Below are 26,014 nucleotides of genomic sequence, written 5' to 3' on the forward strand. Positions count from 1 at the left end.
CTAAGCCTACTCTCTTTCAATTTGAAGCCATTCCCCCTGGGTGCTGTCACTACACGTAGAAGAGACCCCTCTCCATCCTTCCTGCAGGCTCCCGTCAAGCACTGGAAGAAGGGAGCCCTGGCTCCAGGGCTGTCTCTCGAGGCCGCAGCCCATCCCATCCAACACGTTCCCAGGGCCGCAGCCCAGCCCAGCCCATTCCCTGCCATCCCCACACGTTTCCATGGCCGCAGCCCAGCCCATTCTCTGCCATCCCCACGCGTTTCCATGGCCGCAGCCCAGCCCATTCCCTGCCACCCCCACACGTTTCCATGGCCGCAGCCCAGCCCATTCCCTGCAGTTTCCATAGCCACAGCCCAGCCCATTCCCTGCCCATTCCCCACACGTTTCCAGCGCCTTCTCCCGCGCTCCCCCCGCGCTCCCCTCACGCTCCCGCGCGGCGCCTGCGCGCGCCTGCGCCGCGCTCCGCCATGGCGGCCTGGACGTGCTGCCGGGTGGCCGCCGTGTCCTGCCTGGTGCTCTGCGTCTCCCTGCTCCTGCCGCGCACCTTCCTGCCCCGGGCCGGCGGCAGGCAGGAGCCCGGCGCCGCGCCGCCCGAGGGTAAGAGGCCGCTCCTCGCCGCCGCCCCTCCTTGTCCCCCCCCGCCGGGACGCCGCGGTCCCACTCGGGGTGAGCCCGGGGCGGGCGGGCTGGGGGGGCTCCGTGAGGGGCCGGGGCTGCTCGCAGGGAGCTCCGCCGCCCGATGTGGAAACATAGCGGGGTTCCCTCGTGGCGCGTCTCTCCCCCCTGCTCATCCCTTAGAGACGTGTGGAGTGCCGGAGGATTCATTCGTGGTTACCGCTGTGATTCACTTTCTTCTTTTTTTAAGTAGCTTAGAAATTTCAAAATACCGTTTTATTTATGTGCTGGGTATTAAAGCTTCCCGAAAAGTGACATATTCATTCCACTTTTTTCGTTTGTTTGGTTTTTTTCATTGCAATACATCCCTTCTTTATTTTGTTATTTTGTTTATGGAATGCTTTTGTTGTTGCATATGAAATAAAAATTCATTTGAATCGTCTTCATTGTTCAGTTTCCTACGCCAGCATTTTAAACTTTTGTTTTCATGCACCAGCTCCTCATATTGCTGTGGCCATGTGATGCATTATTTTAGGCTCGTGTCCTGTCCATGTGGCCCCCCAAGCTGTGTCCTCCGTGCCTGCCCTCCCACTCTGCGTGTCCTCCCTTTTGAGTTCTCAAGGAATGGGTTCATACAAGCATCTCCCATCCTTTTCATGCCCATTGCCTTGTGCTGTAGAGGTTATTTTTGCACTATACAAGAGAAGCTGGTACCATAACCCCTGGTCTTGGCAGAGAAGGAGTTTTGCCCAGGGCTGCCTACAAGCCAGAGGTGAGGCTGGTGGGAGCACAGAGAACTTACAGTTCTTCAGGGTGCTGTCCCACAGGGACTCATGCTCACTCACTGTCTTCTGCATCCTTCCAACAGCCTGGTTCTTCCATGTCTGCGCTCTTCAGTGACATGGATTTCATTTAGTATTCCATTTCAGGGTTTTCTGAGGACCTTCAGGCTGAAGTTACCCCTAAAACAGTGTTACCTTGAAGCCAAATACAGGATTTCCATGCCACAACAGCCCTTTCATGGTTACCACGTGGTTACCACGTGTATTTTTTATTTTTGAGAAGTTGAAAGTAGGTTGGTCAGCGCTGTAGATCTGCAGGTGTGTAGTTCCATTGCAGGATGGAAAAACCCACAGAGGCCCAGCAGCCAGCCCAGGTGAGGATTGTGCAGCCACCTGCCTGAAGCAGGGTGGGAGCAGATGCTCTGGGAGGTGGTACCTGGCTCCCCATTGACTTCTTCCCCTGCACAGCTCCCCACTGATCCCACAGTGGTACCAGATGATGGAATTTGACACTCCATTTTCCCACAGCAATGCAGTCAAGCAGTTAGCAGTTAATGCTGTGGTGCTCCTTCCTTTGGCTGCAGGTTGATCTGACAGAAAATAGCTTTAAAAATCCCAACAACAAACTTGCCCTCAATGATTTTCAGTGCCCCCCACTGATTTTCAGTGCACCCCATTATTTTCAGTGCCATCTACTGAATGAATGATGTTTGTACCCAGTCTAGCACAGCTGTTTCTGAACAGTGCTGTGCTGGGGTGGCTTAATCACCTGCAGCTGCAGTTAAATGCTTCAATTAGGTAACATAAATACTCTCTGCATCCTCAGTATTGTAAATACTCCCCATCACTGCTGCAGAGATCACAGGACAGCACAGGTTTGTGTGTGCCTGATGCAGCACAGGCACCCAGCCTTGCTGCCCCGTTGCAGCCCAGCACCTGCCTTTGGCTGAGGGTGTAATAACTCACCTCAGCTGGTCGGTTTCAGATGAGGGTTTATAGCCTGTGTTTTCAACTTGCTGGCAAGGATTTCATTACACCTGCTCTGTAGACCAAATTGTATTTCACCTGAAGTTATTTTTTTATTGGAAGAATAAATCTTGATTGAACCACTTAATTCATATCTCTGTCATTAGTTGTCCTCCTCCGTGCACTGATAACTGCAGTTACCTGGCAGGAGTTTCAGGGGCTTGAGGTAATCATGTCATTCTTGAAGTTAATAAAGTGCTTATGGTAGTCTTGGGGGCAAAATGTCTCTGAATAAAACATGCTTAAAATTTAGTATCGTTTGTTAGAACTCAGTGTTACCAGAAGGCTTTTTATCAAAACAGGCTTTAGGCATGGGAATGGAACTTTCTCTAATAAAGTCATTTTCAGAGGTCTCTTTTAGGAAAATGGTGAGCATTGAACTATAGAAGTTAATATTGTCTTGATGGATGTTCTTTTTCACAATAATAATTTCACATATATGACAAAGCTCACTTAAACAACGTACTGTGTTTGTATTACCTTCCTAGTTGACTTCATAGGCAGGCATTAGAATGTTCACCTTTTGTTAAAGAGGAGCAAAAGGGAGACCTACTAGCAGTTTTAAAAGCACATTTTAAGTCTAGTGTTCATAAATAAATGCCACACATTTTGTAAAGCCACTCTCTAAGTTGGTTGTTTCAGATAAACCTTACAACTCCCTGACAGCAGCAGACTCTGCTTTCCTACAAACAATCAAGTGGCATCAGCTTTACAAAAACAACATATGACAGTTCAGGTAACCCCCCTGCTCAAATTGCATTTGTGCAATGCACACATCAGTTGCCTGCCTGAAGAAAATGATGTGGCAGAGAGAAATATTACCTAGACTAAGAGCTGCTGAATAGTACAGTAACATAAGTCTAAATAACTTTATAAATAGTTGAGTTGGGCCCTGTAGCAATTCCTAAAACCCATTAAGTAGAACACATAATAGCTTTCGTGGAAAAAAGATGCCTGAATGTTCTGAGTATCATCATGTGGTTGGCTGCTGTATTCATTGTGTTGTAAATACAGTTTTTAAGATTTGCTTGTTTTCAGTTGAGTGTTAATGTTGTTAAGATTAAAAACCCCACAGTTATTCTCATGTGAAAATGCCATTAAGAACTTCATCTACATTCAGAAACTACAGCCTTTAAACACCACAAATGTTTCTGGGCTATAATTTCATTTTTGGACTTCAAGCTCCTGAAGGGACTGAGTTAAAACAAAACATGCTCTGCTTGCCCTGTAGCTGGTTTGCAAAGCTGATTTGAAGCATTAAAGCTGACAGCATTATTAAATGTGTAGGATAAATCCTAGGTTAAAAGATTGCAAAGCCAGGGGGGGTGTGCTTGTTGGGAGTTACCATACCCAGCAATCAGTCTGCTCGGGCTGTCACAGGGGAGTTGGGAAATATTTCAAAAGCAGAGCAGCACTTTGGCACCCTTCAAAGCTAACCAGGGTTAGTGCTCTTCCCTCAGCACTCCCAGAACAGGAAAATGTCCTGTTGAACTACACACCATCCCCACTGGCAGCTGTGTAGGGCAGCAAACAAGGACCCAAGATATGCCCTTCTGTGCTCATCAGGTGTCACTTGGTTTTCTTGATGTTATGTTATTGTTCCTGTATGCTGTTGTCTCCATTTGAAAGTGGTTTGTTTCATCCCTGAAAGTGGGGAATCTTGTTCAGGTCACAGTGGCACCCAAATTGTTACATTTTCCATTTATATACTGAGCACTCAAGAGCCTTGTGCATATGCTGCTTTCACGTTGCTTGCGCCCCCAATTTCCTGTGTAATTTTCATGGGTTCTTCACAGTAAAAAACTATGGAAGATAGTATTTGTTTATTAAGGAAATAATTATAGAAGTCAATAGGGTAGGTTTAGAAACATGAGTCATGAAATTGCCTTTTAAAATTATCTTAATAATGAAATGTCAAGATGTGTCTGTCCTCTTGGCCTGATTATATTTAATTTAGTTGAATCTTTTAAAGCACAGATGAGGCCTTGTGGATAATTTAGAAAACTTACTCACTTTAAATACAGTTCCACCTTTGTCAGTTATTTTCTGCTATATTAATATCTCTCTTTTTAAAAAATAAATAATATTTGCATAAGTGTAAGATGTTTTATAAGTGTTTACCTACCCTGCTGCTTCATCCCCACCTTAGTGAAGCAGCTCTCTGCAGGACATCACACTCATTTCCACAGTGACCTACTGCTGCAGGGCATTGTTGCTGGAGCAGGGGGACTTTCTTGTAAATAAGATGCTATGCTTTCCATCACAGACTTTGAATAATTCACTAAAATTTAAGTGCCTGATAACAGCTTCCTCGAAATTAAGCTAATCTGAGGGTGGCTTTGGTCAGTGGTAGTGTACCCTGGCAGTTACACTAAAGAACTCATGGAATGTGTGCTATCATCTACAAGAAAAATGTGTTTTTAATAGTGGAACTTCATGAATTATTGATATCACTTCCTAGTAAGTGTTTATTGCAATTTTCTCTGCTCAGGAATTTAGCTGCCTGTGATGGTGTTTCCTAGCAAGACCAAATGTTAATTAAATTTTTCTCTTGTGTCTCATAAAAGCACTTGCAGCTGCATACTCGCAGAAGTAAAGTCAGTTATTAGCAGCACCACTTCAAGCCTGCTTTTCATTTTCTTTCTGCAAGCACAGGCAGCCTGTCCCAGCAGCAGGCAGCAATGTCCAGGCCATATGTGCCAGGGAGGGGGAGTTTTCCAGCTGGGATCAGGGAGTGAGCTCAGCCCGGCCTGGCAATCCCCATCCATGCTTCCATCCAGCCCCTCCCACCACCAAATTCCATGGCAGAGGAGCTGAGTAACTCAGCTCAACACCAGTCAGTGGAAGGAAGTGCAGGTGCACATCCAAGCTGGATATGGAGATGGAAAGCAGGATATCAACTACACAGAGGAGTAAAATAGTGAATTTCACAGCAAAACTGTTGAATTGATGGCAGCAAGAAAATAGAATAATGCATGAGCTTAAATTTATCGAGGTTCTTGTGCCCTTCAGTTGCGTGAAATCATTTGCAGCACCATTTCAGGCTCTCTGCAGTCTTACTCTGGCATCTGTACATCCATTTATGCTTGCTCTCCTGTCTTGTGTTAAATTAGCTCTGCCTAGAAAGGTTAGAAACCTCTAAATTCTTTTCCCTCTCAAATGCCAAAGATAATATGTCCCAGGCTATATTCAATCTCCTGTCTCACACTGTTTTACCTTAGACCTTTTTAAGGAGAACAGCTTGAGGTAAAACCACTTTTCTTAATCTTTCATTACTCGCTTGGTAAAATCAGGTAAAATACTATTTCTTATGGCAATAAGCAAAAGTCTATGCTGGGCAAACACTGCAGTTGTGTGTCAGGGTGTTAGGTGGAAATGGTTTGGACATTAATACATTTATACATTAAATGCCTTTAGGCAGTATTGAAAGATCAGGCTCACAGTGGAAAACTGATATGTCGTTGGGGGATCTTGAGGAGAGAAAGAAGTAGGAATCTGTCATTTTATCCTGCTGGAGATGCTGATCTGTTGGGTATTCGGACAAGAATATACCTATTAAAATTCCTGCTTTGTTAATTGCCCTGCCAGCTCTTTCTCTGCTTAAAATCAGGAGATTTTAATTGTGTGATTCTACTCCTAATTGCGTTGGAGAAAAATTGCTAGGAGTAAATGGCTTTAAGTAAGACCTTAAACTCCCAGCACTGCACATCACAAGAGACTGAGGGCTGAGTTTACAGACCCAGTCCAACAAGTTCCTTATTCTTCTGTGCTGGTGAATTGACAGAGAAAATAGGTCGCTTGCACCTGCTGCAGGTTTAGGCTACATGTAAAAGGGTGGAAAGCAAGAGGAGGGAAATGATCACTGTGTGGTTTTTTTGCAGGGAAGCTCAGCCGCTTTCCACCGAGGATGCATTCCCACGCCACTCCCGATGGCCGAGCTGTCCCTCATTTTCCAAGGTCTCACCTTACTGAAGCCGTTGCCAAAGCCAAGGCAGGCGGAGGCGGTGGCGGAAGCACTGGAGGAAGTGGAAGAGGTCTTGTGGGACAGATTATCCCTATATATGGATTTGGCATCTTCTTATATATTCTGTACATTTTATTTAAGGTAATTATTGAAAAAAGTCGGGGGGAAAAAAAAAACTTGGGAAAAAAATTTATACTCTCATTTCAGTACTTTGTTCCATTTCAGCTGTGCTCAAAAAAAAAAGCTTATGCTGGACATTTGCCTGGTGGTCAAATGATTGGAGTATCCTGTGGGTTTTGCTATTGCAAAGACTAGCTAAGAATGCAGGGAAGGATTTCTCTGATTCTTCATTGGCTTCTGGCCTCTTACATTTTTTACGGTTTTTTTTTCCCTGGAAAATGTGCAGGTCTAGAGTAATGTTAGATAAATTTTGAATATACATGTAGTATTATTTTCCCTGTTATATGTGGCTACATGTTATATGTACTTTATATGTCACATGTTGTTATTTGTTCCAAGAGTCTGATAGGAATTTTCAGCTGGCAAAATCTTCCAGGCATATTTCATGGTTTTGCTGGTGGGTGTGCTTTTCTGTGGCTGCCTTCTGGCCTATTTCAGTTTTCTGCATTTTTTTCCCATTGCCTCTGGGGCTTATCTGTTACTGTTGTGATTCATAGAAGGGCCATGTTCTTGTCCTCATCAGCTGGCTTCCAAGGGAAGAACTACTCCTGCAGAGCGGAAATGCCCCGCTGCTACACCTGGGAACATGAAGAGGAAAATCAGTGAGTATGGCTCTGAGTTAGAGCTGTGTAGCTGTTGACTCTGTAATGGTCCAGCAGGTTTCTTTGAGTTCTGGTTGCACTGTAAAGCTGATGTTTCCTCCCACCCAAAAAAACCCCCCAAAAAAACAACAAAAAACCCAAAAACCAAGCCAGAATCTTCTGTGTTGGAATGAGCCAGAGTTCAAAAGAATTACTGCACTGTCACTTTCTAATCCCATTCAGCCCATGAGGCTGTGATAGCAGCCTGATCCCAAGCCCCTCTGGAAGAAATGGCTTTTCATGAGGTTTGCTGAATTAACTGCACGGATTTGCTGAAAAGCTGTGTCACTAATGATTAAAAATGGATAATAGGATGTCCAGCTATAATTATTGTATAATCCCTAACAGTCTAGTAAGACCACAGAAAGATACCATGAAAGCTAGTTTAATTTTTTTTGAATTGGTGAATTCTTAGCCATCATCATCCACTTCCCTAATTTGTCCCTTTTTTGCAATGCAGAGTTTTCATGCATGCAATAAAGAGAGAAAATAGTATTCTGAAATGTTAATTTGATTTTTCCTAAACATTGGTGAGATAGATTCAAGTATTTGTAGGCACTTATTAGATAAATTAATAAGTTTACTACTGAGGATTGGAAGAGTAGTTATCATTGCAGCATTTAAATGTGTTGTGTTTAGCTGGCTAAACTGTAATAGGAAAGGAAAGTACTTAGGGCTTTATAGAAAGTGGTAGCAGGAAGGTAATTCTCTTAACATAGCTGTAATTTTCTTGACATTAATGCACATATTAGGAATACCAATGTGCTCAGTGCTGTAGATTGTGCCTGGCAATTTTGGGCAATATATTAGCAGTGGTAATTATATTTTTTTCTCTGATGCTTGGTGAGAGAAAGTAACTTTGCAGTAAGTTAACTTTGCCATCATTATATCCCAAAGAACTAACTGTGAAAATTATTCTGCCTTTTTTCTAGAGCTCTTCATTTATATTCCTAAAACATTCATGGCAAGCTGTAGCAGAGCAGGGGACAGGTCACTGGATTAGGAACCTGAAGACTGAGTCACCACTTACATAGTGACTTGGAGGAAGTAACTTCCTTGCTCTTTGCCAATTCCCCTTCCTCTTTTTAAAGTCTCAGACATGCAAAATGATTACATCAGTGTTGCATTAAATCATGGCAATCTGTGCAGGATAGAGTCTTTGTAAAGCAGGATGTTTGTTGATGTATTTCTCCATTCCTACTCTGTTGAAGTTCCATTGTGCCTTTGTGCTGCTTAAATGGGTGTAATACTGGTAATATTCTTCACCTTCTTAGGCCAGGAAGAGTAGGTACAACTCTCCAAGCTGTTTTAGTTTCCTAAAAGGCAGTTTGGTTTGGTACAGCATTTACTACCTGTGATAAGGGGACAGGGATACATTTTCAAGGCTCCTACTGACAGATCTTGGGATTTTTTTTGTTTTGTTTTACAGCTGACTATGAGCTCATTCAACTTCAGGAAAGACTGAGAGAGACAGAAGAAGCAATGGAAAAATTAATCAACAGAGTAGGACCTACGTATGACAGGTGTGTTTCAAATTAGAGTATTTTAAGGAGAGGTTCCACTCTGATTGGAAATTCAACTTTCTTTCATTATCTATATTAAAATAGCATTTTTATTGCTACTTCAAATTATAGACGTTTGATTTTACAAATCCCAATTCTTGTTCTGCAGTTTTTCTCTTTTCAGTATATATATATTCTCTCTCTATATATATATATTCTCTATATATAAAATAAATAATTTTTTCCAACTTCATTTCCTTAACTAGAAAAGCAATTATCCCTATCTCCTCCCTTTGTACAGTGTGTTATTTGGGAGAAAATTACAGGTATATGTAAAAAGAAGATAAACCATCTACATTTAAAGTACATAAAACAGCCTGTTTTATGTGACCAAAATAATATCCTGAATTATTCTTTTCCAGTTCTATGGATTATTTTCCTAAATTGAAATGCTGTTATAATCTATGTAAATTCCTGTTAGAATAACCATAACATTTTTCTTTCAGGCAGAATTGTATAATAATCTGATTACATAACTTAGTTCCACTCTAAATGCATGCATTTGCTTCTAAATATAAAAGACAAAGGGTTGTAAAATCAGCATTCAAAATTTTATTATGTTTATTAACGTTTCCTACAAATCTGATATCACCAGTCTATGTTACAAAGAAACACTGGAAACAAGTCTATGTTTTTCATAATGAGTAAAAAGAACAGATCAATAGGACACTGCATAACTGCAGTGTGAAAACTGAAATATCATAGCTACGAAGGTGAGGTTTGCAAAAAATGAAAGCTGTTCTGGTTGTTAATCATGTTAACTTGTCTGGATCAGCCAAGGCCTGTTTTAACCCATCCTGTAGGAATTCTGTGCTGAACATGCACATTTTGTTCCTTTGTGGCTCAAACCACTTCTCTTTGAGTGCAGTTTTGCCCACTTTGGGCTGTGCCCTGTACAGTCTCGGGCAGACAAGGTGCCCAACCTGCCCATGTTCAGCCAGGTCCCAGTGGGAGAGCCCCTAAACTGCCCTGGTTTTGTCAGTGGAACAGAAGGATTCTGCTTTGACTGCCACTCATGCCTGTGCTGGAGGGCTGACACAATGCTCTACACATTCCTCTAAGCTGACAGAAATAGGCTTAGGAACTGCCCAGATATTGTGCTGATTCTCAGGATGGAGTATTTTTTTTAGTGAGAAAATCGGTTTAGGGTCTGATCCAGTATTTGTTCTACTCTGTGTTATTGGCCCAAAGCCTCTATTTAGCAGAACTTCCCTTCTTTGTTCAACCAGACTATTTATATAGATGGGTCTAAAGGTCTCAGGGGAAATGAGAATCTGAATCTAATGAAGAATATTGTATGTTGCCTCTTTGAAGAGAAGGGGAAAGGCACCTCTTGATGGAGCAAATAGCTGTTTTCAAACACTTTGAAACTCTCTTAATCTACTCATTAATTTCACTAATATTGGATAAATCTATTAAAATAAAACCTATGGTTAGAAAGTGTAGTTAGAGTACTGAGCTAGGCTTTTCAATCTGGATATTGATGGATTTAAATAAAAAGGAAAGAATAAGAGAGTAAAAATGGCTTGAGCTTTATCTATTGATCTGCAGTTAAACAGAAACCCTTACACAGAAAAGTCAGAGATAGAAATAAACTGGTATCAAGTTTCAACTAATGCTGAAAGACATTAAAGAAGACCCCAGGTGAAACCATGGCCCTTTACACCAGGTATGGCAAAGCAACAGCCAGCCTGTGTTGTAGAAAGAAGCAACCAGAAACTTGGATTTGCCTTTTTTTTTTCTTTAAATGAGTTGAAGGCCAACCTCCAAACCAGCTGAGGGGACTTTCTTCCAAACCAGCATACCAGTTGGAATTACTACACTGTTAAGTAGAGAAACAACTTTCCAGAAGTGCAAAACTATCAAATAGTACAAGTACAGGTACTTTTAATGAGGCCTAGCATGTTGCAAGAAAAATGAGGAGTGAGGTAAAGAAAGCAAGAGGAAAGAACTGCCTGTCCAGGTCCTCAACAATGTAACCAAAAATTTCCATTTCTGATAGTTAGGTAAGAGAAATAATGCAGATACCTACCTGTTTTTAAAGTCTTGTTTACCAGACTGTCTACTGGAAAAACTTCCTTTGTTATGATAAATTGAGTGATAGCTGTTAGTGAGCTCTTTGGGACTCTACAAAGTGTAAGTATTGCCATTGTGAAAAATAATACTTGTGTTGGAGCTACAAATACAGACAGCAAAAATAATGACCTTTTCTTGCACTGTAAACCTTCTGCATCTGTTATCCTCTGAGTATTCCTAAGTGCATTATAGCCTGGTAAATCTCCCATGTGCAGGCAGCCAGATGTCTTACACACTGCCAGCAACCTACAGTAAGTCTTCCCAGAGGCCTTAAATGAAGTCAAAATAACACATGGGCTTTAGTTTCTCCCTCTCTGCAGGGAAATCTGCCTTTTAAGCAAGGTATTTGGAGGAGGAATACTCTGAAATACAGAGCCCTTGTGTTGCAATAAGACAGGAGTGTTTTCTAATGAGGGTATCCCACATATTAGGAATTTTCCTGTATGAAATGCCACAGTGATGCAGCTGCATTGACTGATCCTGTTATCTGAGCCAGCTTATCTGCCCAATGTGCTAAAGAGATAGGCCTCTCTGTCTTCAGCCAAGTGATATATATTCAAATTGAGTACAGTTTTGTCTGCTAAAGGAGGATTAGTTCAGCAATTCTGTCACAGCTTTGGTCAAAGGCTGGTGAAACCATTTCTTTTTGAGGGCCTCTTAATTCACATCTCAGATTCCACATCTGCATAAGCCAGGCTTTTGGGAAGGTGCTGTCTCACACATTCAGTTGTTTGTGGAACAGATTGCCACCACAGCCTGGGGGAAATCAGTGTAACCTACATGTGTAGTGTTGGGATATCAGATTTTCAAACTGTGGGGCAAAATGCTCCTTGGTGGAAATGCAGAAAAATGATCTCAGGGAAGCAGTTTAATCTAGGTGGTGCTAATCAAACCAGCTCCTGAGCTAAGTTCAGTTACAGACACCTGTGCCTGCAGGTGTGCACAAAATCCAGCCCGGATCAGCACTTCCACCACCATCACACCAACCAATCTTATTTTAAACCAGTGTGACTTTGCTGCCCTTAGTGTCACCATCATTCCCATTTAGGCAGAGTGCCACAAAGTACCTCTTGGAGTGCTGCTCCACTCCCAGCAGCTGGTAAGAGGAAAACCTGAAGAAGGACATTGCAAGTTTATTAGAATTTTGATAACTAAAATGAGGGCTTACATGACCTAAAGCCAAAATCTGCCTCCATCTCCTCTCTTCCCATCTCCTCCCTATGCTTCACTGAGCAGCCTACTCAGTGAATATGCTCTTGGAGATTGTCTGTCTGTCTGTCTGCTCTCCAGACCAGGGATCACCAGAGATCATCTGTCTGACCTCACATCCCACCTACAGTTCAGCATTCTGTGCATGCCAAGGGCCACCCTTTCAAGTAACTGGGGGCAGCAGCTTCTGACTCATGCACAGATCCAAAAGAGCTCCAGAGGAGTGGCTTGAACTGGCATTACTGCTCAAGAACAACTTAAACCTCAAGATATCATAATTTTAAACTCAAGATGAAACAAGATGGTCAGAACCATTTTCACCCCTGGTGGCAGTCAGTGCCTTTCTCATTCTGGCCTACTGAGTTAGCAGACTGCAGAGCACACCCCCTCCAAACACTACCCTTTTGTCCATAAGATTTTTAGAAGCCTTGTTTCTTTGCAGAGAAAATAACATGTAATGACTACATGATCTTATCTGTTGGAAGCATTTTTGTTATAGTAGTTGTATTACCTAAGCAGTAATAATTACTAGATCCAACAGTGTAGAACCAGTCAAAAGTTTGCTTTCCATCTGATACAAATCTCAGTCCCTGTAATTCTAAAGGGCAAGGGACAGTTAAATGTAATACCTTCTTTCCATTCTTAAATCTTCCTTCCTGTTTCTGCCCCCCACCTCCCCACCAGGCTGCACTGTTGACTATCTATAATGACATGGTGATCTGTCCAACTTGCACATTTAATGGTCATAATGAGATATTTTAGAGTCTTGACACTTAATGACTGTGAGGAATTTTGATCAGCCTCACAAACTACACATGTAGCACAGATTCAGAATTTTGTTTCCTTATAATACTTCATACGAGGCACTGCACCCTAATTCTTACCTAACACACTTTTAAAGGCAAGAAATTTCTGTAATGTCTTTTGTATAACTCTTAAAAAGCCATAACTTTCTTTTTATAAAAACCATAACTCTTTTTTGTGTGTCACTTTCATCTTGCTCTCACATTGGCTTTACCTGCCTTCCTTTACCTGTTTAAACTGCAGTCTTTTTGGATAAAGGGATAAACTATACCCAGCTGAAGTGCAGAGCACATGCAGATGTTGAGGAAGGATCACACTCCTCAATTGGTTTCTCCAGACTGTGCTGCTGGCATGGACCAAAGAGCTGGGTTCAACCTCTTCTCATAGCTTGCAATAACAGTGGACTAAATTCTGGTGTCTAATATTTTCTAGCAGGACTCAAAATGTTACAACAGACCAGGAAAAAATGTTACTTCAACAACTTAGAGAAATTACTAGAGTTATGAAAGAAGGAAAATTCATAGATGACATCTCTCCTGAGAAGGAAGCTGAGGAAGCTCCTTACATGGCGGATTGGGAAGGTAAGCGAGAGCCTTTCTTACCATTACCTTTACAAAAAAAATTGGATAAAGATTACTCACAATTCCAGATCCTTTCAAAGTTTTGGTTAACTTTATCCTTCCTTTTCCAGAAGCCAGTGTTTAAAACTTTGCAAGAGGTTGCTTGGCTTTTTTGTCCCCAACCATAACAGAAAAAAATAGAGTTTGAGGTATCCAACATTTCTTTTAGTGTAAACACTGCACTATCTGCTGCCCAAAGTGGCAGATGAATATTCACATATGTTCCATCTGCTGCTGGGGCTTGGCTGCTCTAGGTTTATATCTTTCCTTTTCTGTGCTGAGCTGGATTTCATGACAATCATAAAGCCCTTGGAAATCAGATCTGTATGTTTTAGATAACTTACAGTTTTTACTTTTGATTAGTTGCTCTTTGTTAGCTCCAATGTTGTATAAGTCAACTCCAGGAAGTCTTTTAAAAACTATTTATTTTAATGTCCTTTCTATTCCTTGGTGTTTACCTGCTACATAAATGTGTTTTCAAGAAATCTTAGTTGAGCTGCTCTGTATCATAATTTTAAATGCAGACTTAATTTCTTGCTTTTTAAAAAGCTTCAAAAATTATCCAAAACATAAAGCATAAACAGTGACCTTGAGCTCTGCTCATAAAGTCAAGTTTACAATGTTATTTCTAAAATGAAATGTACAAAGTCATTGATGTATCTGTTTTTTCAACTTTCTCATTAATGTTGTTTATAGCAAGTGTTCAAACCAGGCATCAGTCAATCTGTAGGCAGAAAAAAAAAAAGAAGGATCCATTCAAAGATCTAAGACACACCATTTTTACCTGCTAGCCCCCACAGCTTCCAGCCAAGCTCAGGTTTCACTCCTGAAAGTCAGGGCTGATATCCTGGCTCCCTAAAATTAAGTGAATTTTTTTTCATCATCTCCCAAGAAGACACGCTTTGCACACTCTTGCCATGGATTTCATACTGTGATGTGTACATGGCATTAAAGAGCTGACACTTGCACTGGCAGTAGGAAAAACAACTGTCCTGGCCAACTTTGCATCCACCACTGAGGTCAGGACTCCTTTTAAATGCTGCAATACTCCAAGCTGCATATCCCTTTATTCCTAAGGTTATCCAGAAGAGACCTATCCCGTCTACGATAATTCCGATTGCTTCAAGCGCAAGCAGGACACAATCCTTGTAGATTACCCTGACCTGAGCCAGCCCTCTCCAGAGGAGCTGGCAGAAAGAATGGAGGGCATGGAAGATGAGGAGTATCCTTATGATGAAACCCTGCTAAGTGATCTCACCACAGGAATGGGTGGTCAGGATTTAATGCAGAAAAAGGATGATGTAACTCTCGTTGAGGAGGAGAAGAGTGACCTTCCTCCCAGCCAGAGCACTGGGGAGTGCTGCTGCTGCTGTGATGAAGATCCTGCTGTCATAGCAGAGAATGCTGGATTCCACTCTGAGAGCTGCAGTGAAGTAGAAGAGACAAGCCAAGAGGACCTGTCTGTGGAGTCAGAAAATGAAAATGCTGTACTGGAAAAGCAAAAGATCAGTGATTCAGAGCAGACAGGCACACTGAGAAAGCGCTACACCAAAGTACTTAATTGACAGGGACAACCATCTGGATGGTAGAGGTAGAGGTCATGAACCGTCATCCACGTGCGTTTTGTTCCCACTGAGGATTGCTCTGTGCTCATCTCCTTGTACCTATTGCATTCTCATGGTACCAGTCACATCATCTGCCTGAAGCCAATGCCCTCTTTCATGCACTCATCATGGGTTACCATGATGCTGCCAACAGTGCTTTGCCCTTGAATTTTGAAGCCTTGTATTTTGGAGTAGATATTTGTGACTCGTTCCTTTTCAATTCTGAAGGAGTTGTCCTTGGTTTTGCCCTTTGTCATCCCAGAGTTAACCAAATGTCTCTTCTGACTTTTTCAAAACCATCTGTGTGCTACCACTTAGGAGAGTTAATCAAATCCTTATGTATACATGAGTTTACTGGGATGCTGAAGGACAAAACATGCCTTCTTTCTCTTAGCTCAGTGTTAAGTGGTCAGCAGAGCAGATCATAGTCGCACACATGACTCTCTCAACTCTGTCATTGCTCTCTACTCTTGAGAAGCTGCTGTCCACCAAGCTCCTCGGCTACTCCACAGCACCTTTCCCATTTATTCCATGTTTTTGGAACGGTAGCCTAATCCATGTTGTGTTACTTGTGTGAGCAAGACTGAAGCTCTGTGAGTTGTGCTTTAACTTTGCCTTAGCCCTGATGAAATTCCCAGATGATTGCAGGAAGTGGACCAAAATGTGTGAGAGCACTAAAAACATCCCTAGGGATTAAAACCAAAAAAGCAGTGTTACGGTTTGTCTGTAAAAGAGAGAACAGCATGAGGGGGACCCTCAGACTGAAGGTAGCAGGTAGGCTTTTCCTTCTTCCTAGAAACCTGTGGGTTTTTTATGCTCTTGAAATGCTGTTGCCAGGGTCATGTTGAGGCTGCTCCAAGTATGGGGTGAGGAGGGTGCTGGAGCCAAGGGCTCCTGAGGAGAGGTGGCAGGCAGTCCCTGTGCCCAAGGGACAGCCTTTCTTGTACAAGTAGCCTTGCAGGTGGGATGGACTCCAGGAAAAGTTCCCTCAGCTCTCATGACCCTCCTGCTTCTCCCATACCTGGGCACTTTTCAGGCCCACCATAACCCAAGCCACACCACACTCATGGCCCAGTCACAGTGGCTGTTTGTGATGTCACCAGTCCCCCGAGTGCTCTGGCACTACAGAAGCAGGGCCCTCTGCAGCTGCCCTCCATCCACCCAGCTCTGAGTGGCCCTCAATGAATGAATGGAAGAATGAAAAGCCAGAGCAGCGAGGTGGGTGCCAGACCAGCTTTGTAAGGGACGGCACCAGGGCCCCTTCCAATGATGACTGAAGAGGAAGACATGTACCAGGAGGAGGCTGTAGAAGAGGAGGAAGACGAGGAACAAAATCCCCCCTCTGCCATGAGTGCCAGCGCCCTCAGTTCCCTGGTGATGGCCATGCAGAGCTTGGCTCTGTGCCCAGGAGGGGACGGGGTGCAGCCCAGGGACACCGGCCTGCCGGGGAACCGCCGGAGCAGTGAGCCGGGCGGCCGCGCACCTCCGCGAGGGACGGCACAGAGACACGCCTGGCAGCACCCAAAGGGGGACTCGCTTTCCCTGGGCCTGAAAAATGGCAACAATCGACGGTGCAGGAGGAGGAGGGGAAGGAGGAGAAGGAGGAGCATCAGCCCTTGCACCATGAGAGCCATTGCCAACGTGCGAAGAACGACACGCAGCGCCTGCCTCCAGGAATTCTGGCGGCTCAAAATCCGCACCTGTCTGACTGAAAAATAAGCAACAAGACAAGGATGAAAATCCTGTCCTTCCTCCTTATTTGGTACTTTGGTGACAGCACCTGTGCTCCCACAACTCCTTAAGTAGGAGGTGTTTTTTAGAAACTTTCCAGTTCCATGCCCACGTCCTGCTTTGCTGGTGCCACCTTAAATCCTGGGGTTTTTTAGCCTGTGACATCAACAGTTTGAGATAATTTTTTTAAACAGAGTGAAGTTATCATAATGAAAGCATGGAGCCCCAGGAATTTCTTCTTTGCAAACATGCTAGGGAATATTACAGAGTCCCAGCCTCCACACAGGGCCTGTCCTACTAACTCACCTATTCCATGTCCTGGCATCAACAATCATTTGTGGATTGCCATGCATTATATGAGCCCTTCCTTCTCACCCCCTACCCAACCCTTCCTGGAGCTCCTCAGGGAAAGATATGAATTTACTTGGCTTTCACCAGGCTACTGTGCTGAGGTGACAGGAGTTATCCCCAAGAGGGCCACTGAGGTTCCTGGGGTCTGGAGGTGGGGTTGCTTCAGTCTGAGGTCAACAACAATCCCTGATGGATGAGTGAAGTCAGCCTTGCATGAAGAATATGAGCAGACCAAGCCAAGAACGTAGACAGCTGTTTCTTTGGAGAAGCAACAGGTGGCAGGAAGAAGTGCCGGCCTTCACATGGACGTCCCTTCTAGCTGCTTCATGGGAAATTCTTTTCAATGTTGGGAAATAAAAAAATTTAAAAAACCAAACCAATAAACCAAAAAAAATAACAGCAAAATTTCTTTCTTCCTCTCTTTTTTGGGATTTGGTGAGTGCCTATGGATTCCTCTGTCCCCTCTTGGTCTCCACAGCCCTGGAAAGGTACTGATGTGTGGGGTATAGGCCCAGCCCAGGCCATGGAGATGGTGAGGAGTCCCACAGCACACAAGGGCAGGCTGAGGGAGCTGCCTCTAGTCACGAGGGTGGAGTGGTGCGGGAGCAGGTGCCCAGTGAAAGTGTGGATGCCCCATCCTTGTCAACATCCTAGGTCGGGTTGGCTGGGGCTTTCACCCATCTGGTCTAGTGTCAGCCTCACCCCAGTGTTCAGCCAAGCCCTTACATCATTCCCCAGTACTTCCAAGGAAACAGTAGGAGATGTGCTGGAGCTCTGCTGTGGATACAGGCACAGCCCAGTGTGAGGCTGACACCCTTTCCCTGGATTGTCACAGACTGGCAAGTGCTCCCTGGGTGTCACCAGAACTGTGGCATTCTGAGGCAGACAGAAGCACAGGGCAGGCATCCCACTGCATCTACACATCCACCATGGGCCTCTGGGACACTCTGCTTAATAAAATAAATTGGATTCCCCTGCTCTGCACCAGCTCCAAGCCAGATGCTGGGTGCCCATCAAGGTGGGGTGCCAGCCTGGGGCTGCTCCCACAGAACTGCTCACATCAGTGCTGGGATGGGATGTGGGGGGAGTGCCCATGCCATGCCACCCACCACAGCTGGGGCAACCCATGGGAAGGGCCTGTGCCCCACAGAGTCACCACCCAGCCCTGTTTCATGCCACCCCTGCCAGCCCAGCCCCCAGAGTGCCTGTACCCCTGAATTATGGGTCTGGCCCACTAGCTGCCCTCACCACCACAGCGGCCAGGTGCCATTGTTCCAAACCTGTAATCCACATCAGCTGGGAATGCACCAGGTACACATCACCACAGGAAAGTGGATTTGTGTTGATCAGGAGCTCCTCGTGGTGGCCATCATTCTCCAGATGGGAGTTGCCCACTCCTTGGCACAGTGTTATTGTGTGCTCCTAGAATAATTGTCCTGTACTAGACATTTTCTCCCAGGTATGCAAAACCTCAGTGAAGGGGGTCCCCTTTACAATGCCAGCTCTATTTCCCATCGTTTCAAGCACTAAAAAGGATGTGAACCCTCCTTTTACATGGAAAAAAAAAAAAAAAGGAGCTGAACTCCCCTTTCACATGTACCTTGCAAGGGCTCTAATCCCATACACATTAGGAGCTGTTAGGGCTGCTTCTAACACCTGTGACAGAGCTAAAGGCTTCCTGTTTCTTTGCAGCAAGGTGGCAGAGAGCCTCAAGAGCTCATCCCTGAGCTGTCAGTGGCCTTGGCAGCCCCTCCCCAGGGACCAGTAAGTGCTCTCTGAACACAGCCAGCCTTGCCCCCTGTAGCAGCTCACCAGCAGCCTTCAAACTGGGATTCCTCCTGTTTGAATAATATTTCATTTTCACCCTTTGCCTCAGCTTTCCCCCCTCTGAAACAGAAATGTCTGTTTAGAGGAGCATTTTAGAAAATGACCATCAAATGTGTCTCCGATCTTCTCAACTATTAACTGCTCACCAGGGAACGCTCATAATTTGCAGGAGAGCTTAGCTGATCAAAATCAGGATTCTCAGAACTTTGATGAAGTAAGTAAATCAAAATCATAGGTCAGAACATCAGCAAAGCTGGGAATTTGAGAAAAAGTCACAGAAGCCCAGGTGAATGCCCACTGGAAGCAGTCAGGCTCTTTAAAAGCACATGTGATGTTTCTCACCTGGCAAATGAAATGGCTGTACTTTTTGTTAAAGCTAAAAGAAATAGTACATGTGTTGTTAAAACAAAATATTATGATAAAACTAAATTTTAAAACCCACAAATGGGCTTAGTTCTCCCTGGATATTTGAGAATGGTTACAGATTGTTTCAGGCATTCCATGGGATCAGAATAAAACAAAAAGTAAGATCCCTGCTGGCCCCAAAAATACTCTAAAGAGGATTAGTTATCAAATAGTATTTGGAAAACAGATAAATGTCTTAGAAGTTTATGACCTAACTCTTTTCATTAGCAATTAGTGTCCATATCTTGGATTTTTAATTTTCCAGCTAAGAATAAGAAAACTATTCTTACCTTTGAGAACACAGAACAATCTAGTGCAATAATCTTCTATCTAAATAATATTTACTTGCACATTCTAATAAAAGTAATAAATCCTATGCTTCTAACCTCATGTATCGCAAACACTGAGGAAGAAAAACCAGGTAAGAGTTAGAAAATCATCTATATATCAATGGTTTTATAGTACCATGTATTTCAAAGCAAATGAATGCAAGATCAGACAGACTGAGCATCCCAAACACAGCTGGAAAGGTTGGTCTGCTCAAGTGATTTTTCTCAGCTTTGGAACTTCATCAGTTTTTTGGGGGGGCACAGATCCTAAAGAGCAAATGAACACCTCTCCTTTTTCTCAGTGATCTTCCTGGGATGGCTTGGATAGTGCTCACAGACCACTCCTCCTCTCTGCTGGGATCAAACACCTGCCCAAGTGCAAGATTACCCAAATTATATTGTTCCTGACAGAGGAAATTGTAAAAATACAGTTTAAATGGCACTGGAAACTCCTTATGTTAAATAACTCCATATCCAGTGGAAGTAATTTATTGAGGTGTTTCTGACCTTGGGTAGAGAAAGACATTGTTTCAAACAAAGTAAGTTTAATATTTCTGCACAGTGTTCTGTATTCACAAACACTAAAATCAGTCATTTACATAGTGGTAAATAAATACATTTACTCCAGAATACCAAAGAGTTTCTTTAAAAAAAATTTAATTTGCAAAAGCACATTCTTGCAGGTTTATCTAAAACTCTCTAAAGTCTGAACAAAAAGGGAGATGCCTGGCTACTCAAAATAGGCCAAGACAGTCTTGTGTGCAAACAAGCCTGACATGTTACAGCTATGGTGAAAAAACATGTCTGGTTAAATGTTAGTTGTCATGATTAGGTAACTTTTTGTCAAATTTGATATATTCCATTCTTTAAAACCCCATATAATGTAAAGAAAATATAGACCATGACATATTCAAATTCTACTGTATAATATTGGTTTATTTAAGAAAGGCAAAGAGATGAATCAGAAAATGTTTACTGTGGGAATTAAAAAGAAAATTAAAATAAAAATAATTAATCTGCTTCTTCATTTTCTAGGGACAGAAACATTCATGTAGCACATTTTCCACTTCTTGAAGTTTAAGTAAACAAGTCAGAAACAAAGGTTATTTTTCTTTACAGGCAGATATAATCGCAACATATTCTAAAATGAGTATTTCTACAGCTGCTCCCAAACACTGGATCTTTCAGGCTGTCATTAGTTGGATGAAGACAGTGTTGGAAAGTACCAAATCAGCTCAGGGGCTACCAGGAACTCTCAGAAATGAACCATCTCTAGAGTATGTACTGTCTGAGATACTTCCAGAGGTGCAACAAATTACAAACATCCTCCACAGCCATTTTTTTGTTTTGTTTCCCTGCTCTTGAGTGTAAGAATTTGTTCAAAAAGGAGAAACAAAAGCCCCAGTCCTGTGATCATGGGGTAGAGATTGGTCCACTGTGTGGATGAATCCTGCTGAAAAGTCAGCTCAAAGGAAAAGCAGAGGGTTCTCTGTAATAGATACTCACATGGAAAGCATGAGAGACAACAACTTTTTGTAATCTTTTCAGCAGAAAAAAATCACTTGCTCAAAATGATTTTAGAAGAGGTTTCAAATAAGTGACTCTTTTAGAGATATTTTGCAATGATTAACCCCAAGGCAAATTAACAACATGGTTTATGCTGTCACTGTGAACACAGGGGAAAGAAGATACAACCAAAGGACTTTTCTTAAGACTGTATCCATATTTATGTGTGTGTGCACAAATGTTTGCACATCTAAACCTAGAAAATGTTGGGAAAGTCATAAACTAAACCCATCCCACACTTGAAACTGACAATCCTGCTGGGCACATATGTACATCCCCTTTATACTTTGCATATGACTGCTAGAGGACCTGATTTTCCTGTCGCTGAGCACAGGATTTTAATTTGAAATAAACTTAGTTTCAATCATCAGAAAAGATGTTTACACTCTTAAGATAGTAAAAATTATTAAAGCTCCCATATTTGTCTTTTTCATAGATGTTTTTCAGTAAGCCACTGAAAGAGGTTTGTTCCTTTCAGACCTTGTTTCTTAGGGAAACTCCCTGTGATTTGCCAGTTCTTGTGCAGGTTCAGTTCCACCCTTAAATCATGGGCAAGGTTTTGTTTTTCTAAATGCACTGTGCAGCATTTGACATCACTGAATTTGGCAGCACATTTAATGAAAAAGGTGAACATTTTTCACCAACAGATATTCTAGATCCCCCCCTTGAGTGTCAACAAGTCTTCATGGGATGCATGTGAGAGCAAACTCTGGCCTCCCTTCCAAACCCAATTTCCTGAAATGTTCATGCCACTAATGCCCAATTTTTGTGATCCAGTTAAGCCCACATTTAAACAAAGACAAGAAGACATGAGGACTCTGGCAGGGACACACAAGTGTGGGGTTATGGAGACACAACAGAAGTTAGAAATCAACATTGGTTACACCAGCAAGCTTGGGATTAGGACATGGAAATAAATGGGTGAAAATGACATAATGAAGAAATCTGTACAGAAATCGAGCAGTTTAGATGAGAAACAAGCAGTATGGACAGAGTTCTTACCAATACAACACAACATGAGCAGTGACCATCAGTCTGTCACTGAACACTGAAACCCAGGGCTCCCTCCAAGCAGTGCCAAGCAGTGTGCCCATTCTTCCCCTGGCAGTGAACCACCCTCCTGCCATTGCCAGCACATGCCCCTGCCCAGCCTGCACGCTGGGCTCCCTCCACATCTGCACGTGGAGCTCGTTTGCACTTTGCTCTGCTTCTCTGCAGCTGCACTGCCTGGATTCTGTGCTGCCTTTTTCTGGGCTTAGGGCTCAAAACAGTGCAAGTACAACAGAAAGGTGTTCTCTTCTGAAATGCAATGTGAGCACAAGGAAAGTTCAAGTGACTGAAAGAGCCTCAGGTCCCGGTTTTTGCCTTCAGGAGGAGCTCTTTCTTCAGGATTGGGAGAGCTGTGATTTAATGGCTTCGGTTCGGCATTTTCTCTGCTAAGCTTCCATGCAGGTCTCTGCAGCCGTGTCCTCTGGCTGGTGACAGACACACAAGGCAGGGGACAGCACACGGGGACAGGCATGCACTGTGACAGGGCAGGGTGACAGCGAGCTGTGAGAGCTGCATGGCTCCGTGAGAGACCCGCTCTGTGTGCTTTTCTGACAGGGCTTGCATGAATGCTAAGAGGGGCTCTCATCCTCCAGATCCAGGCAGACAGAAATGAAGAAGGAAAAAGAGAAAGGAAGATTATTTTCTGAGAAACGAGCATTCCCTCTGATGGGCACTGTAAATAAACCTAGTTCTACAGGCATCATTTACATTATACTCCCAGAGTCAAGCTCTGCTACACTAGTAAAGCATCCTGGCAGCCACAAAATCCCAAGTAGAAAGCACACTGTTGTCAGGAAGCTTAAATTCATCATACAGGTGGCAATAAATCAGAGAGTGCTAAAAACTACAGCACTAGGAAAACAGGACTTGGGAAATGTGGCCTCTACTGTGCAGGTGCTGAGCTTTGAGGTACAGTTCAAGAAGCCAAAAGATGTGGTAGAGTAAGTCCTAAGTGCCACCCTGAGAGTGCAGAGGGGTGAATCCCTTTACATGTTCACCAGGGCTTGGTCTGAAACCTGTTCAGCACTTTAAAATTCCCCAACAACCTTGAACTGCCCAACTTGATGAATACCCAGGTGGAAGATTATGCAACCAGAATTGAAGGCCACCCTACTTCAAAATGAGAACATATACACAGGGATTTAACACACTTTAATTCACAGATATTGACTTTATAGAGCTTGCACTGACTTAGTGCTCTGGAGTGTCCCCATATGGAAAAACCTGCACATGTTTGAAAGAAGAGAAGGTTATAGATGGGGTGGGAAAAAAAAATAATCAGGGAACTAAAAGCAAAAGAAGGAATTCCAGTAACACAGATTACCAAGAAGCTGAAAAGCATCTACCACCTGCAAGAAAGTGTTTGAAGTGATACCAAATAGGAATTCAACCTCATGGACTTGTGCAATGTAGTCCAAAAGAGAGAATAAATGGTGCTTTTGAAAACAGGTTAGGGTTTTTTTTGGAAAGAAAACCAACAAAAACCTTCTCATAGTATCACTGGACTCAGTAACTCTTGAAAATTCCTCAGTTAGAGCTATATTCCACAATTGGCTTTTTGAGGTGACACTGTTAGAAATCTTGTAAGAGTACACATCACTGCTGCAGCCCTACTTTAAAGCAGAAGTTAGAATTCACAGTACACAGAATTTCTTTTCAGCCTACATTATAAAACACTGAATCCTCAACTAAATACAATTAGGAATGAAATAGAGCCTCATTGGGTTTGGTTTTGTTTTTTTTTTACTTAGGAAAACTCAGTGGGCTTGATTTAAATATTTTGCTGAGCAACTTGTCAGCTCCTGACATTTGCTCAGTGTTCCCATGTTTGTTTGAGGTCATTCTCATAAATTAGTCAGCATAAAACTCGATTTCAGTGCAACTTAATTGCCTGATGAAAACTCTGTAGTTACATGGTTTGGTTTTCCAGTATTCTTCAGTGAAACAGTTTAGTCTTCAGGATGAAGTTCAAAATGGAGACCCTCTGTCTCCTAGTGCCCACCCATTGCAACAGCTGCAACAGTAAGGAATAATAACATTTCTGGTTGGCAAAAAAAGCCTTCTGCCAATCCAGGCATACAGCACTAAGTGTCAGTGATTTTGTCTAGAAATCCTGTTTTTTTCTTGGATGAAAAGTTTATATTTTTAGTAACAAATACCAAACCACATGTAAGGCAGCAGGAAATGAGGCAGAGCCTTTACTAGAAAACAGGGCTCTATTTGTGTTTAGTACTGGAAATTCTGCCCTTCAGAAAGAAATGTCGTGGTGCACAAACCAGCAGCATCATTAGGCAAAACCCAAGGAAAGCATATTATTATATAATATGCTGAGACAGACAGATAGATATATAATATAATAGTTATGTTGTGTTTTTTCCAGCAGGACTATCAAGCTCTGCTCACACAACAGCTGAGGAAATTGCTGGAAAAAGCAGCTGCCTCTCAACCAAGCCCACTTGGTACACCTCTAACTACTTGAAAGACTATTTTATTTGAGCTTAAACCACACATTTGAAAACGTTTTTAAAATAGCTAAAAAATGCTGTAATATTTAAAGACACATCAGGATCAACAAAGTTCTACTTCTAGAAAGCTGGGAGATTCTCCCTAGGGAAGAGAACAGGATGGTAATGACTGGGTGATCTTCTGCTGACCCAGACTGGAATGGGGACCTCCTGCTACGAGCTGCCAGGGCTCACAAACTTGTCTGAACACTGAACCTCAAAGGCTGGACTTGATGATCTTGGAGATCTTTTCCAACCTTTCTGATTCCATGAGCAGTGTCCAAAGCCCACCCAACACATTCTGGTTTTGTACCAGTGAGATTTTCTGCACTGGCAAAATAAGTGATCTCATCATGTAATTTTCCAGCACATCAAGACTAAATGTTAAGATTACACTTACCTAGATAGTAGGCCTTAAAAAAAAAAAGAAAAGAAATTCAAAGGGAGTGAAAATAAAATATTCCTGCTGTTATTTGGTAAGTAAGTCAATATAGGAAAGGTACATGATTTCCTATGTGATGTCCAAGAGTGCCTAAGAGAATTAAGGAGTGCACTCTTGCCAGGCCTTTGGAATTCTCATCACTTAGTGTGTCCTCATCACACTGACAGCTTGCTGCACTCACAGTCTGGCAATCTGCATGGAGCTGCAGGATCAGAAGCTTCCTAAAGTTTCCTATATCTCCTAAATGCAAGCTGAAGCTGCAAACCAAGCTTAAGGAAAGAAAATTTTAAACAAATAATCTCCTTGCAATTTCATCCAAACTGTAGGCATTAAACCTAGCTAGACTTTAATGTTAAAATTTATAAAAATGTTTATAAATTACATTCTGTTACTTTGAGAATTACTCTTACACTTCATAAATTACTGACACTTCTAATGGCATTGTGCCAACTGGGACAGCCTCAGAAAGAAGCCACGGATGCAGGGTGAAATGTGAGAAACACTGTAAACATCCCAGCTGGGTATAAAGGTAGTCAGAAATCATGAGGCTCATTGTTTTTAAATCAAATGTGCATGACAGAGTCAAGGTGGGCAGTAACAATAGTTCTGAACAACTGAGTCACATCCAAGGGAAAGGAAAAAAGCAAACAAAAATACAAAAAGGCAATTTGCAGCACAACTGCCAAGTGTCTCAGTTTGCTACATAAAAGCATAAATAGGTGATTG

General features: G+C 42.8%; 1 protein-coding gene across 2 annotated transcripts; it reads left to right on the forward strand.

The window, feature by feature from the left end:
* The first annotated feature begins 412 nt into the window (after positions 1-412).
* RIC3 (RIC3 acetylcholine receptor chaperone) lies at positions 413-17,570 on the forward strand. 2 transcript variants are annotated; one of them, XM_054634671.2, is made up of 6 exons: positions 413-597; positions 6,305-6,528; positions 7,091-7,169; positions 8,638-8,731; positions 13,295-13,440; positions 14,557-17,570. In XM_054634671.2, exons 1-6 carry the CDS (start codon positions 468-470, stop codon positions 15,042-15,044), a joined length of 1,161 nt encoding a protein of 386 aa, XP_054490646.2. In that variant the 5' UTR covers positions 413-467; the 3' UTR covers positions 15,045-17,570. The 2 variants fall into 2 exon arrangements, with proteins under 2 accessions (XP_054490646.2, XP_054490645.2); XM_054634670.2 differs by having other exon boundaries at positions 414-597; positions 13,292-13,440.
* Positions 17,571-26,014: the final 8,444 nt, after the last annotated feature.

This window comes from Agelaius phoeniceus, chromosome 6, assembly GCF_051311805.1.
Source record: "Agelaius phoeniceus isolate bAgePho1 chromosome 6, bAgePho1.hap1, whole genome shotgun sequence".
Taxonomy (NCBI): Eukaryota; Metazoa; Chordata; class Aves; order Passeriformes; family Icteridae; genus Agelaius; species Agelaius phoeniceus.